This window comes from Magnolia sinica, chromosome 11 (assembly GCF_029962835.1).
Source record: "Magnolia sinica isolate HGM2019 chromosome 11, MsV1, whole genome shotgun sequence".
Classification (NCBI taxonomy): Eukaryota; Viridiplantae; Streptophyta; class Magnoliopsida; order Magnoliales; family Magnoliaceae; genus Magnolia; species Magnolia sinica.
Genome location: NC_080583.1, coordinates 44,927,163 through 44,940,562, shown reverse-complemented (window position 1 = coordinate 44,940,562; position 13,400 = coordinate 44,927,163). Strand labels below are relative to the sequence as shown.

The 13,400-nt window shown below is 39.5% G+C and overlaps 1 protein-coding gene across 3 annotated transcripts in view; it reads left to right on the top strand.

The window, feature by feature from the left end:
• The window catches only part of LOC131219073 (alpha-L-fucosidase 2-like), an 82,613-nt gene that overhangs the window by 53,842 nt on the left and 15,371 nt on the right, over positions 1-13,400 (top strand). For all 3 annotated transcript variants that reach the window (XM_058214058.1, XM_058214057.1, XM_058214059.1), the window contains one exon: positions 11,777-11,935. In XM_058214058.1, the coding sequence (XP_058070041.1) occupies positions 11,777-11,935 (159 nt within the window). The remainder of the gene's footprint in view (positions 1-11,776; positions 11,936-13,400) is intronic.

Genomic DNA, 13,400 nt, shown 5'->3' with positions numbered 1-13,400 from the left:
CTAGCTAGAAATTTCGGTTCTCGCTTCGTTCTTCCTGGTTTCAATCACCAAGTGTAGGCTTCATATGCTTGGATGCGTTGGTGGTTGCATCAGTAGTACTTGGTACGCAATTGTCTTCCAGTTGATCGTCCTATCTAGATTCCTCCTCCTAGATTGGGGAATTACAAACCAAAGGAATAGGCTAGAAAGATCACGCTGCAACTCCTGGCCAACCTTGTCGAAGAATTTCCACGGAAGAGCCTATCAGGGAAATAAAGCCACCCAATACACTCGAAGGATGGATAGCCTTCGGCTCTCCTTTGGATCTTATAAAGCGAGCAGAGAGACAAATTACTCTTGCCGACGAATTTGAGACTCTTGGTGCTATTCTTTCTTCCCCTACTCGAGAAACAGAAGGCCAAACTGTAGCTGCGGCTTCTCCTACTGTGGATCAAGCTATGACTGCAATTTCTCGTATTGAGGGTTAGACTGTGGCTGTGGCTTCTCCTACGGCGCATAAGACTGTAACTACAACTTCTCCAATGACTCGTTCATGAGCTAAATCTGTCTCCTCAGGCTCAAGCTTCACAAATTTCTCCTACTGATGATGTTTGCCTTTTTCCTATTAAAGAGGGCCCTTCTCCTAAAGGCAAACAAGTAATTTCTGAAGAAAGCTCATCGGAATATTCAGCAGAAATTGAAACCTCTGGTACCTCTTCTTCCACAAGTTTAACTGATGAAGGAAATATTTTAGTAGATGACAATCAAGAAGCGGATGCAGAAGTGGACGTTGGTGAAGAAGGTGAGATCAAGACTAATGTTCCGACCATTGAAATCCAGCCAGATCATCAAGATATTTCTTCTCCCGTTAGCATGGCTTCTCTTGAAGAGGAACAACTTGATTATGGGGGTTCTATTTGTTCTCCAGGCGCGAACATTTTCATTTCTTTTGATGCTTCATACTCTCCCTATATTGTGGAAGCTATTGATGTGATTGAACAAGGCCCTACTTCTCTTCCAGCTATAGCGGAAGTTTCTGCATCCAGAGAGGTGGAGATTCCTTTACCGGACACTCACATAGAAACAGAGACTTTATTTTCTCCTTAGAGTATAGAAGTGAATCAGGACACTGCATAGGTTCCATCGGTTGCTGCTGTAATCACTGATGTTCCTGTTCATGTTGAGAAATCTTCCACTGCACATCCTTCTCCTATCCAACCAGTTGCTCGGAGCTTGGAATTTCTTTCTGATCTCGTTGATATTCGAACTCCAATGACTTTGGATTCGAGTACCGGAGTCCGAGAACTTTCTTTTAATGTTGCCATTGCTGCTGAAGAGATTCCTGTTTCTTCCGGAGTAGGAGTACCTTCTATACTAACCACTTAAGTTGCCCCCAGAGAGGGTATGTTCTTTCTTTTTATTCTTCCTGTTTTCATATATTCAACATTGATATTCTTAATCGTGTTGTTTCTTTTCCTTTTCAGCTACAATTGTTCCAACTTCAAGTGAATCTGCAGGTTCTAATTCAGTGGCCACAATTTCTGATAAAATTTCTCTGGAAAAAGTATCACCTCTCATGCTTGTGTTTTTCAAGAATGCCATTTTTGTCATTGTAAATGCCTTCAAAGATCCTGCGCAATGGCCTTTCTTAGATAGTGCCTTAGCTGTTCTTGATCATTCGGTGAGGCTGGCCCACATCAATGTTCTTCCTCTGCACAACTCTTTGTCGTAATTCTATGATTCTATAAATAATTTGGAATCGGCACGGAGCGTAGTTATTGCCCCAGATATCTTGGATCGTCAAAGAGAATTGGTGTCCCTCAAAGAGAAGATTTCCCGACTAGTTACGATGTTGAACATCAATCTCTTCACGATAGGCTGAAGGCTTCTGATAAGAATTGGATAATCATTGATAATCATATTGCCTTTCTGCAGAAAGAGATTGCTTTGCTTGAAGTCAAGAGACAAGAAGAGGAATTGAATATCCACCAGATCAGGGAAGAAATTGAAGTTAATGTTCGTATTGCTGATATTGAAAGAGCTGAGCAAATGAAGAATAAAGTTGTTGCCTCTCTAGGACAATAATTGGCCGATGTTCCTGATCAAGCCAAAATTATTCTCGAGGCTGAACAGATTAATACTGCGGCACAAGTTCAATTGAAAGATGTATAGAGATACATGATAGCATTGGGCATGTCAGAAGATTTGTAGAATTTTGCTCTTTATCATTGTATGTAATCTTTTTGTCTTGTGAAGTTCGTGAATGAATTTTAGTGTTTTGTTTAAAGCGAGCACATTTTCAGGAATCTTAGCAAGACAATCAATTTTGAGCACATGCTTACACAATATTGTCTCTGTTAATTCGTATAGTCATGCTTTAATCTATCATGTAATTTAATGACAATCTATCATGATTGTTAGTACAGTGTCCCCTATGTGGTATTTATTTTAATGGACGGGGCTAATTTTGGTTTAAAGTTAATTTGACACGCAGTTTAAGCTCTCGAGTAGTGGAGCAATCACAATTTTTTAGACTCATAATTAGTTGGAGTCGGGTCTTACGTGAATGGCCTCTGTAACTCTTTAGAGTTCATTGGGCTTATCACAGTCGGGGAGTTCACAAACTGCGGTCCATCAGAGGGGCCTGGTGAAGCTACCAGGGTAGTGAACACGGTGGGTTTTACGCACAGGGTTGGCCGTAGTAACTCTCTAGAGTTCACGGGGCACTCAAGGCTACCTTTGGGTACCAAATTCAAGGCCGCTAGTCCATTAATGAGGGGATAGTTTCGTCTTAGAGACACCGTTCTCATGAGTTACTACTGAAATCAAGCCAGGAATCTAGGGGGTCTTGTGCATGGTTGGCCTATCTATGGACAATGGCCAAAGAACGCACACAGTTGCCCGCTTTTTCTTCGTCTACAAGGTTGGACCCATTCCCGAGAGAGCATTTTCTCTCACATTCCCTCGTGACGCTGTTAGAAGCTATACATATGGCATTGGTCTTACCCGTGATTGGCTTTTTATGGACTTTTACATTTTGAGGTTTTTTTAGTCTCTGGCTTCATCCGCTACCCGCATGGGTCTAAGCATGTGATGGCCTATATAGGCTTTTTAGGGCCGCTTGCTTCTCGCTGCTTTCCGCATAATACCTTATCAGGAATAGTAGGTCTTGTGCATGGTTGGCCTTTTAGGCTTATTCCACTGCTATCATGAATGATAGGTCGCCATCGCTATCACGGGACTTGTGTGATTGGCCATATAGGCTTATTTCACTGATAAATCGGTAAATAATATATATCACCATGTCGATAATAACATTCTTGATAGTGTCTTTAAAGTAATATATCAATTCTGGCGATAATATCGTTTTAACGATAATAGCTTTGTAATAATGGCCCATAACGATTAACGATGGCGATAATATCCATTTGGCAAGAATCATGATCAATGCTTGATAATGGTCGACGATAAGATTGATATGCTTGAATATGCTTGAGAATTTGCCTTTTATTCATATAAGAAAGAATACATGGCATTGCCTTTTGAGGCTGTTTTATCGTTTTGCTTGTTCTTGCCCCCTTTTGATATAGAAGGATTTTACTGATAATCTTCTTGATCAAAACCGTATCCATTTTCAGGGATGATATATTTTTATGAAGCGAGCATTGACTGGTATGCTAGTCCATCTTGGTCCACTCTGTAAGCTCCATTGGAGTATACTTCGGTTATTATGTACGGACCATCCCACTTAGGGTCAAACTTGCCCCCTGTTCTGCGGGTGACCACTATCGGTCTTTTTAACATCAACACCATGCCTCCTTTCTTGAAAGAATGATGCTTGACTTTCTTGTCGAAGGCGGCAGAGATTCTTGCTGGATATAATTGCAATTGCTGTTGAGCTGCCAGTCGTTTTTCATCGAGCATATCCAATTCTGCTAGCCTTATTTTTGCATTTTCATCATCTGTTATTGACTGATGTACTGCTACTTTGAGTGATGCGACTTGGGTTTCAATCGGGATGACGGCTTCAGCACCATAAACTAATGAATACGGCGTAGCTTTCGTCGCAGTTCGATGAGTAGTCCTGTAAGCCCATAGAGCTTCTTGTAACTTCTCGTCACAGTTGTGCTTATTTCCAGTGACAGTTTTCTTCAGTATTTTCTCGATCGTCTTGTTGAATGCCTCTGCTAATCCATTGGTTGGCAGATAGTAAGGTGTCGAAAATGAGTGGTGAATACTGAATTTTTGACACAACTTTTTCATACCCCTATTCTTGAAAGGAGTACCATTGTCGGTGACAAATCTTTTTGGTATGCGATGGCGATATATTATCGCATGTCAGATGAAGTTCATGACATCTCTTTCTTTGACGTTTCGCAATGCGATCGCTTTTATCCATTTAGAGAAATAATCTGTTGTTGTTAGCATATATTGTTTTCCTTTAGATGACGACGGATTTATTGGACTTATGACGTCAAGTCCCCAGGCGGCGAAAGGCCAAGAAGCTACTAACTGATTCAGGAGGCACATGCATGACATCACCATGGATTTGGCATTCATGACATCGTTTCGCATAATCTATAGCATCCTAGAACATTGTGGGCTAATAATATCCCATTCGATGCACCCAATGGAATAGATTTCGACCTGCTTGATGTGCTCCGCACTCTTCAGAATGGGCTTCTCGTAACATTTGATTTGCTTCCTGCGTATCTAGACATCGCAACAATATTTCGTTGTAAGATCTTCTGTATAATATTTCGCTACATATAATGAATCCCTTTGATCTCTGTTTGATTTGCTGTCTTTGTGCTGAATCCTCTGGCAAAATATCATACTTGAGGTAATCTACGAAAGGTTGACGCTAATTGTCTATTGTAACCTCCAAACACGATATAGGGAGTGCTTCAACAGCTTCATTAATAATTTCTGATGATGGCAAGAACCTTCTTTATTCTATTGTTACCTGAAGAGGACTTCGATCTGGATAGGATAAAGTTGCTGCTAGGCTAGCTAAAAGCATCTGCCCTTGCATTCTTACATCGCGGTACATGTTTGATTTCAACATGATGGAACTGCTCTAGCAATTGCTGCGCTCGTCGACAGTATGGCAAGAGCTCTTGTTTTCTTATTTCGAACTCGGTTGTTAGCTGATTTATAATCAACTTGGAGTCTCTAAAAATCTGCAGTGTTTTTATTTTCATTTCTTGTGCTATTTCCATTCCAATAATGAGAGCTTTGTATTCAGCTTCATTATTTGTACATGCAATACCCAATGTGAAAGAATAAGGTAACAAATCACCTTGAGGAGTAATGAATATCACTCCAGCACCTGTTCCTGACATTCGGGAAGCACTATCGAAGTACATTTTCCATGGGTTTGGAGATTCAATCATCATAACTTGTTTATCAGGAAAGTCATCACTAATAATTTCATTGTTTGTTACGGGATGAGCTGCCAAGAAATCTACCACTGCTTGCCCTTTCACTGCTTTTGCCGGCTTCTAAGTGATTGTATATTCTAAGAGCAACAACATCCATTTGGTCAATCTTCCTGGTAACATCGGCCTTGTCATTAAGAACATTATGGGATCCACTCGTGAGATTAAGATTATATCGTGAGAAAGGCAATAATGTCTTAATTTCTGCACTGCAAATATTAATGCCAAGCACACTTTCTTAATCGGCGAATAATTGCACTCCGCGCCTATTAGAATTCGACTCAAATAATAAAGCGTGATTTCCTTGCCGTGTTCATTCATCTGTGCCAATAGAGCCTCTAATGAATTCTCAACTGCAGATATGTATAGAATGAGTGGTTTACCCTTTACAGGAGCTGCTAGTACTGGAGGCTATTTCAACAATTCTTTGATCGAATCAAATGCATCTTGACAGTATTTGTCCCAAATAAATTCTGTTCCTTTCTTCATCAGATGAGAAAATAGTTGACATCTTACCAAGTTTGAGATAAAACGGCGAATATATGCCAACTTTCCTCGCAAGTTTTTTAATTCCTTCAATGTTTTTGGCGGCCACATTTCTTAGATAGCCTTGACTTTCCTCGGATCGATTTCAATTCCTCTATGTCGAATTATGAAACTGAGGAACTTTCCTGATGAAACACCAAAAGCACATTTGGCCGGATTCATTTTTAATTGTTTCTTCCTGAGTCGCCTGAAAACTGAAGTCAGATGTTCACGATGTTCTTCATGGTCATTTGATTTGACTACCAAATCTTCTACATAGCATTCAACATGCTTGTGCATCATATCTTGAAAGATATTCTGCATTGCCCTTTGATACGTCGTGCCGGCATTCTTGAGACCGAATGACATGACTTTATAGCAATAAATCCTCAACGAAGTTCTAAACGCTGTGGCTTCTTCATCTTCAAGAGCCATTCTTATCTGATTATACCCGGCATAACCATTCATGAAGGACATGATAACATATTTTGTCGTACTGTCGATTAACAACTCGGTTTTTGGTAACGGGAAATCGTCTTTTGAACAAGCCTCATTTAGATCTCCGAAATCAACACATAACCTGATCTGTCCGCTTTTCTTCTTTACCGGGACGACATTCGATATCCATTTTGGATATTTAACCTCTCTGTTTAACCCGACTTTTATCTGTTTGTTTATTTCTTCTTCTATCGGAGGAATTAAGTCTGGATGGAATCGCCTTTGCGCTTGTTTAATCGGCCTCTTGTCTTTAGAGATATTCAGCCGATACATCGCTATCGATGGTTCCAGGCTCAGCATTTCTACGTATGTCCACGCGAATACATCTTTGTTTTCTTCCAAAAGCTTGATATACTGATCGGCTTCTTGTTTAGGGAGGTTGAAGCTTATGATTGTATTCCGTGGTTCTTCTTTCGTTCCTAGATTTATTTCTCGCAAACTGTCAATTGTCGGTTGCCCCTCATCTTTCATCTGTTTCAAAGCTATTTCAGGATGTTTGATTTTCAAAATCTGTTTCTTTTGCTGAGTCGACTGCAACCATATTCACCGAAGACTCTACCCCCAATCCTTGGAATTTCTCTCACTTTTTCTCATTGACTTCGATTGGTATTTGGATTCCTTTTCCATAATTTAAGCCAGTTGGTTCTTCATAATCAAAATCCATGTTCTTCATGATTCTTCTGCTAGCTGGATTATACCTCTTAAGATCTTCGAATGTCAATTTTTCACAACTCATGCTGTTATTGGCCTTTTCTTCTACTTTCGCTTTCGAAGGGGCATAAAATTCGATCAGCTCTGGATACTTCGAACTAGATTTGATGTGAAAACTTTTCGAAATGGCCAGAAATGGCTTGTTCCTTTTAGCATATGTCAGCGGCACTGTATAGTTTGATTGTAGAATTTCCAGCTGTTTGGGTGATAATAATGTTAACGGAGGTTGTCCTGGTTGTCTCAAGCGTTTTGGCACGAAATAAAATTTCTTTTTCGTGTTTATTGTCCCAGATAATTCTGCCTTTGCAGCTTCCTTTTCTATCATCTCCATATGAGCATTTCTTGGGGCTTTATTTTCATCATTCTTCTTTTCTTCCTTACTGGCGAGTCCATTAAAGTAACTAGCATCGGCAAAGAAAGCTTCGACTTCTGGATATGGCTTTGAATCGGTCATTACTTTATATTGGATTCCGTCCTTGCAATATTTGAAACACTAGTGGAGGGTAGATGGTATAATACCGTACTGATGCATCCATCATGGTCTTCCCAAGAGGAGGTTATATGTTGTCACTGCATTGATAGCATGGCAAACAACATTTATAGTTAACTCTCCTATTTCCAGTGTTAATGTAATCTTACCAAGCGCACGTTGCCCATCTGGGTTAAAGCCCTGTATCATCATTCCACTAGGGCATAAGTTAGAGCGACGGTATCCCAATTCATTCAACATTGTTAATGGCAACAGATTCACTGCGGACCCATTATCCAGCATTATTCGTTTAACCTGTTTACCACAAATATGACCTACGATCATCAACGGCCTATTGTGTTCTTTATTGCAGGTTAAATCATCATCAGAGAAGGAGACTACTGGCATGCAATCCTCCTGCTCTTTGTGTTCCACATTCTCCATTTCTATAAGCAATGCTTTTCTAACATCATTATGGGATAAGGCTTGAATCAAGCTATGCCGGGAGTCTTCCGATAATCTTAATGCATCGTAAACACTCAATCGAGGCAGTATACCTTTCAGATGACTTATCACATCATAAGTTACTGTCTCTGTCTTACTCTTTTCTTCTTTCCTATCACTACCACGATAATTCTCAGCTGCTTCTCCTTTTGCCGTTTCCGCTTTCTGTTTCTGGGGACTCGTTGCTCTTTTTCCTGATCGTAACGTGACGACTGCGGCTGTGCCTGTCATTTCGCGAGATTCTTTCCATGCTCTTCCATGGGTACCTTCTTGGGCAGTTAATACATTCACCGTTGCTTTTCCATAATTCTCCTTTTCTTTTCCGATTATTATCTTGCCTCTATTTATCATTTTTTGTATTATGCATTTTAACGTGAAGCAATTTTCTGTTGGATGTCCTAACAGACGATGATAACGACATAAGTCTCTTTCTCTTGCTTTTGCTGCTTCTTCAAGACATTTGGACGGGGGTAATTCTATCGTGCCAACCTTCAACAATTGATTCATCATAGGGACTACATTTCCTTTTTGAGTGCGAATCCCTCATGAGAATTCAATGACCTAGGTTTCTTATCACCAATTTTGCCTTTGGCATGACTCGGTTCTTCGTTCCTTTTTGTCTTCTTTCCTCTCACTTCCCTCGTGTCATTATTTTTCTTTTCGTGGTCAACTACATTTGTTATCAGCCTATTGGGTCCCCTTATGATTGTTTCATAATGAAATGCTGGCATTTTCCTAATTAGTAGCTCTAAAGCATGAGCTTTTGTAGCCAAGTCACGAAAAGTTTTTATATCGGCACTGGTGAGACCAAACACGATTCCCTTCTCCGTGGAATTCAAACACATCTTCACCTGCTCTCTCTTATGGCAACTGTCCGCAAGAAGCTCCTTATGTTTTTCATCTGTCTATGAATTCTCCACTGGCTCCCCTTCTCTTTGTCGTATTGAGGCCAATTTTGTAATACTAACATCACGCTCTGACGAAAAGAAATTTGACATAAAGACGTCTTGCATCTGCTCCCGAGTTCGTATAGATCCTGGTGCTAAACCAGAGTACCATCGAAACACCTTCCCTGTCAAAGAAGAACCAAACAGCCGAAGGCAGTATTGCGGCACTGTAGAAAAATTCCCCATACTTGTGATGAAGTGCATGAGATGTTCCTTCGGCGATCTATCCCCATTGAATTTTTAAAAGTCGAGGTGTTTGAATATATCTTCTACCTCTCTCGGATACGGCGTTCGATACCTGAATCTTTTGGTATTCTCGCGCTCTCTTTCTGTTCTGACAGCTTCTTCAACTACCTGTCGTACTTCCTCTTGAGTTATTGCCCTCACCATAGGAGCAGTTCCGTGTGATCTTGCTCTCGATGGTTGAGAGCCTTCAGGTTGCTGTTCTCTTTCATTCATGGTGCCCATCATTGGAGAAGCTGCGATCTGAGCTACATTGTGTGCAAGAGTAGCTAAGGCTTCCTGGAGATTTATGCATTCCTCCATCAGTGTTCTCTGTGCTTGTGCCATCTCAGCTATACGATCTTCAGTAGTCGGTGGTGGGCCTTGACTTGTCCCGACCATACATACGGCAGCTTCTCCATTTCCTGACGAAGCGGTCATTAGAGTCGAATGGGAATATATCGATATAATGGGGCTTATTGAAAGAGGAGTTCCATTCGATTTTACTGTACTTCCATAGCATTCGGCTGATTGTGATACAGCTTGAGGCGATGCAGGGACTGACGGGCTTGCCATCAGTGACTTACCTTTCTGTTTCCTTGTCCATTGAGTATCTGCAGCGGGCAGAGCTGGGAAATCTTGCGATGTCAACGAAGGAATGGATTTTTCGGGGTATATTGTTGGAGCAAGTTCGGAGTTTTTTCTGGTTGCATTTCATGTCATTGGCCCTCTGATTTTTTGTACCAACGAACTCATCCTGGCTGTCAAGATGTTTCGGGCTCTCGATCTTTGGTGTGACACGGCAACCCAATCATTCCCATCTTCTTGTGCCAACAGTGAGGCGGTTACAATTGCGCCAATGGCTCGAGATTCATTGCGTCTAACTAGTGTAGACTCTTTCTTGTCGTCCGGAGTTTGTCTGCCGGCGTATTCTATTACAATCCCAGCTGATGTAAAATAAAAGATCGTCTTGCTCGAAATGGTTGGCATTAGTTGGTTGTGGTTTTTCCTTTCCTGGATTATTGAGAAACAATATAGATCAGTATTTAAATAAGAACATGCTTTATTTTGGAGATGAAAGGGAGGATATTCCCACTGAGAGTTGCCATTCTGGCGTCTGTACGACTCCAAACAGTGGTGAAAATTCTCTGAATATTTTCTAAGTTATCGTTGAATAATAACAATTCCCCAGTGGAGTCGCCATTTTGTTTCGACAAGAAACAAATGTATTTGATTCGGGTAATTATCATTCAATAATAACAAAGAAAGAATGAGAGAACAATCATCACAAAGTATTTTATTCATTTTGAATTCGTTTACATCCTCGTATTTCCTTTGATTCCAAAATAAAGTATTCACATAATACAACACACATATTTAATATTTTAATGTTAATTTCTGCAACATTTCAGATCATATCATGAAAAAAGGACCCAGAGACCCAGATTAGGGTCCTTTTTTTATCTTTTCAAGATGAATAATCCTCATTTGAGCTGACTGACCGCACAGTGGACCCATTGTGCGGATATGTCTATTGTGTGCACTCATTGTGCAAACCACCCATTGTGCGCCCCTCATTGTTGTGCGGGTCATCCATTGTGCGCCCCTCTCCATTGTGCGGACCACCCATTGTGCGCTGCACAACAGACACTTCCAGTACTTGGGTTCTTCTGAAATCCGGACTCTTCTCTGCTGCCCCAGTGTTGTTCGAATGAATCAACTATAGAAGATAGCAGGGTATTTATAACCATCCGCACGTGTGGGCCCTTCACAAAAGACTAATTTGTGCGCATATACCCATTGTGCAGATATGCCCATTGTGCAGATATCCCCATTGTGCACCGCACAATGAAACTTCTGTTGTGCGCCGCACAATGATACTTCTCAAGCAACTTCCGTTGTGCGCCGCACAACCAAGTGTTGTAGAACTTTGTCTTCTTCAAAATCTTCTTCACTTCTTATGATTGAATTTTATGCCTCAACAATTAGTAGTCTAAGAATAAGATAGTGTAAGCAAGATACTATGAGAGATTTCAGAAATTAATTCTTTAGAAGGAAACTATTGAATGATAATTAAAAAAATCATATCAAACATGCAAAAGACGGTACAAACATTAAAGCATGACAGTTATTTTTATTTTCACCATGGAGAAGTATATTTTAAATTGTGTGCTTTTGTAGTGATCAATGATTAGATGTACGGACAACTATCTTTTTAATAAACGACAACTTTATATCACTAAATGAAACATTTTTAGTATCTATATGTTGTGTTCATGTTTTGCTTTTGGCAGATAGGATGGGACTTGGATTGTGAGCCCAAAGTCATGCCCCACATATCATAAGTGTTTGGACACAATGGTCCATGGCGTACAAACATTTTGAAAAACTTCTTTGTTATATGCATTATACAACAATTCAAAAATATGACCTAGGATTGGATTTTCATATATATGACCCTTAGATTTTTCTATCAACAGGTCGACTATGAAGCCAGTGGTTGGGTTACTCATCACGACTCTGACATATGGGCAAAAACATCTCCTGATCAAGGTGATCCTAGATGGGCTTTGTGGCAAATGGGTGGAGCATGGCTATGTACACACTTGTGGGAGCATTATACTTACACTATGGACAAAGTAAGCAACTGTTGTCTAACACATTCTAGTGATTTGGTACCATCATCATATACTGATCCTTCTAAGTTTTGATTTCTCCATTGTTAAAGTGTATCTATTTATACATATGCTCATGCAGTTCATTGTATTGTGTGTGTGATTGTCATACCACAGTTTATTGTTCCTGCAAAGCACCTTCTGCTCTCTTAGTTATTATCTCTTGTCTTTCATACAGTTCTAATTTCCCTTCTCTATCTCTTAGCTCTATTGTAACTTCCTAGTAGAATAAATAAAGAGCAGAAGGAAGGATTAGTTAAGCACTCTCTTTCCTCGTAATTTCCTCTCCTACATTACTACAGCTGTATAGATCAATTTTCCAAGATGTTACTGTTATAATTTTTTTTATGTTTACTAGAGTATCACACACATTACTGTTATAATTTTTTTATGTTTACTAGAGTATCCCTCTCCTACTTTACTACAGCTGTATAGATCAAATTTTCAAGATGTTACTGTTATAATTTTTTTATGTTTACTAGAGTATCACACACATTACTGTTATAATTTTATTTTATTTATTATTATTATTTTTAAATGTTTACTAGAGTATCACACACACACACACACACACACACACACACACACACACACACACTCATGCAGCACGCATGCATGCACAGACACACACACACTGCTCGAAATATCGGTATCGTGTAATGTATCACTGTTGTTGGAAACATAGGGAAATTAGTCGATTTTTTCAATGAAACTTCGGTAATTGTTAGGGAAATTAGTCGATTTTTTCAATGAAACTTCGGTAATTGTTAAAAAAGACACTAATACACACTTATAAATCAAAACATTACAAAAAACAAGTGCACATAATAGGTTTTCTTTGGATGGGGTCCTAATATATGCGCCATCTAACGAAATTGATGCAAGTATATTCAAAGTCTATTCATATAATTTATAAATGTAAGAAGATGTGTGGAAACTCAAGCAATACACTCGAAAGCAAAAGAGGAATCACTAGATTAGGCTATATACATGTTTGATTATATGTTTAGAAATAAAGATTACAATCGATTTACGAGAAATTGAAAATTTTTATTTTTTATTTTTTTTTAAATTTTCCGCAACTCTGCCTCTCCCCTCCAAATCTTAAAATTGAAGCTCCTAATCCATGATTTTTCATGCAAAACAAGAAAAGTCATGAATTTGTAATAATTTGACATTGATTTAACGTGATTTAAAGGAAAAAAAAAAAGGATAAAAAATCGATAATAAAAAATGCTCATTGATTGAACATGTGGGATATACCCTATTACTTGTGCGTTTCATATCGCATAGGTGGGATGCAAGCTATATTGTTGGATATATTGGCTGATATTGTCGATACTTAAAACATTTTGTGGGGGGGGGGGGTGGGTTGGTTTTCATTGACACCAAGTTTCCTATTAGATTCACACAGGGAGGTTCCCTGTGC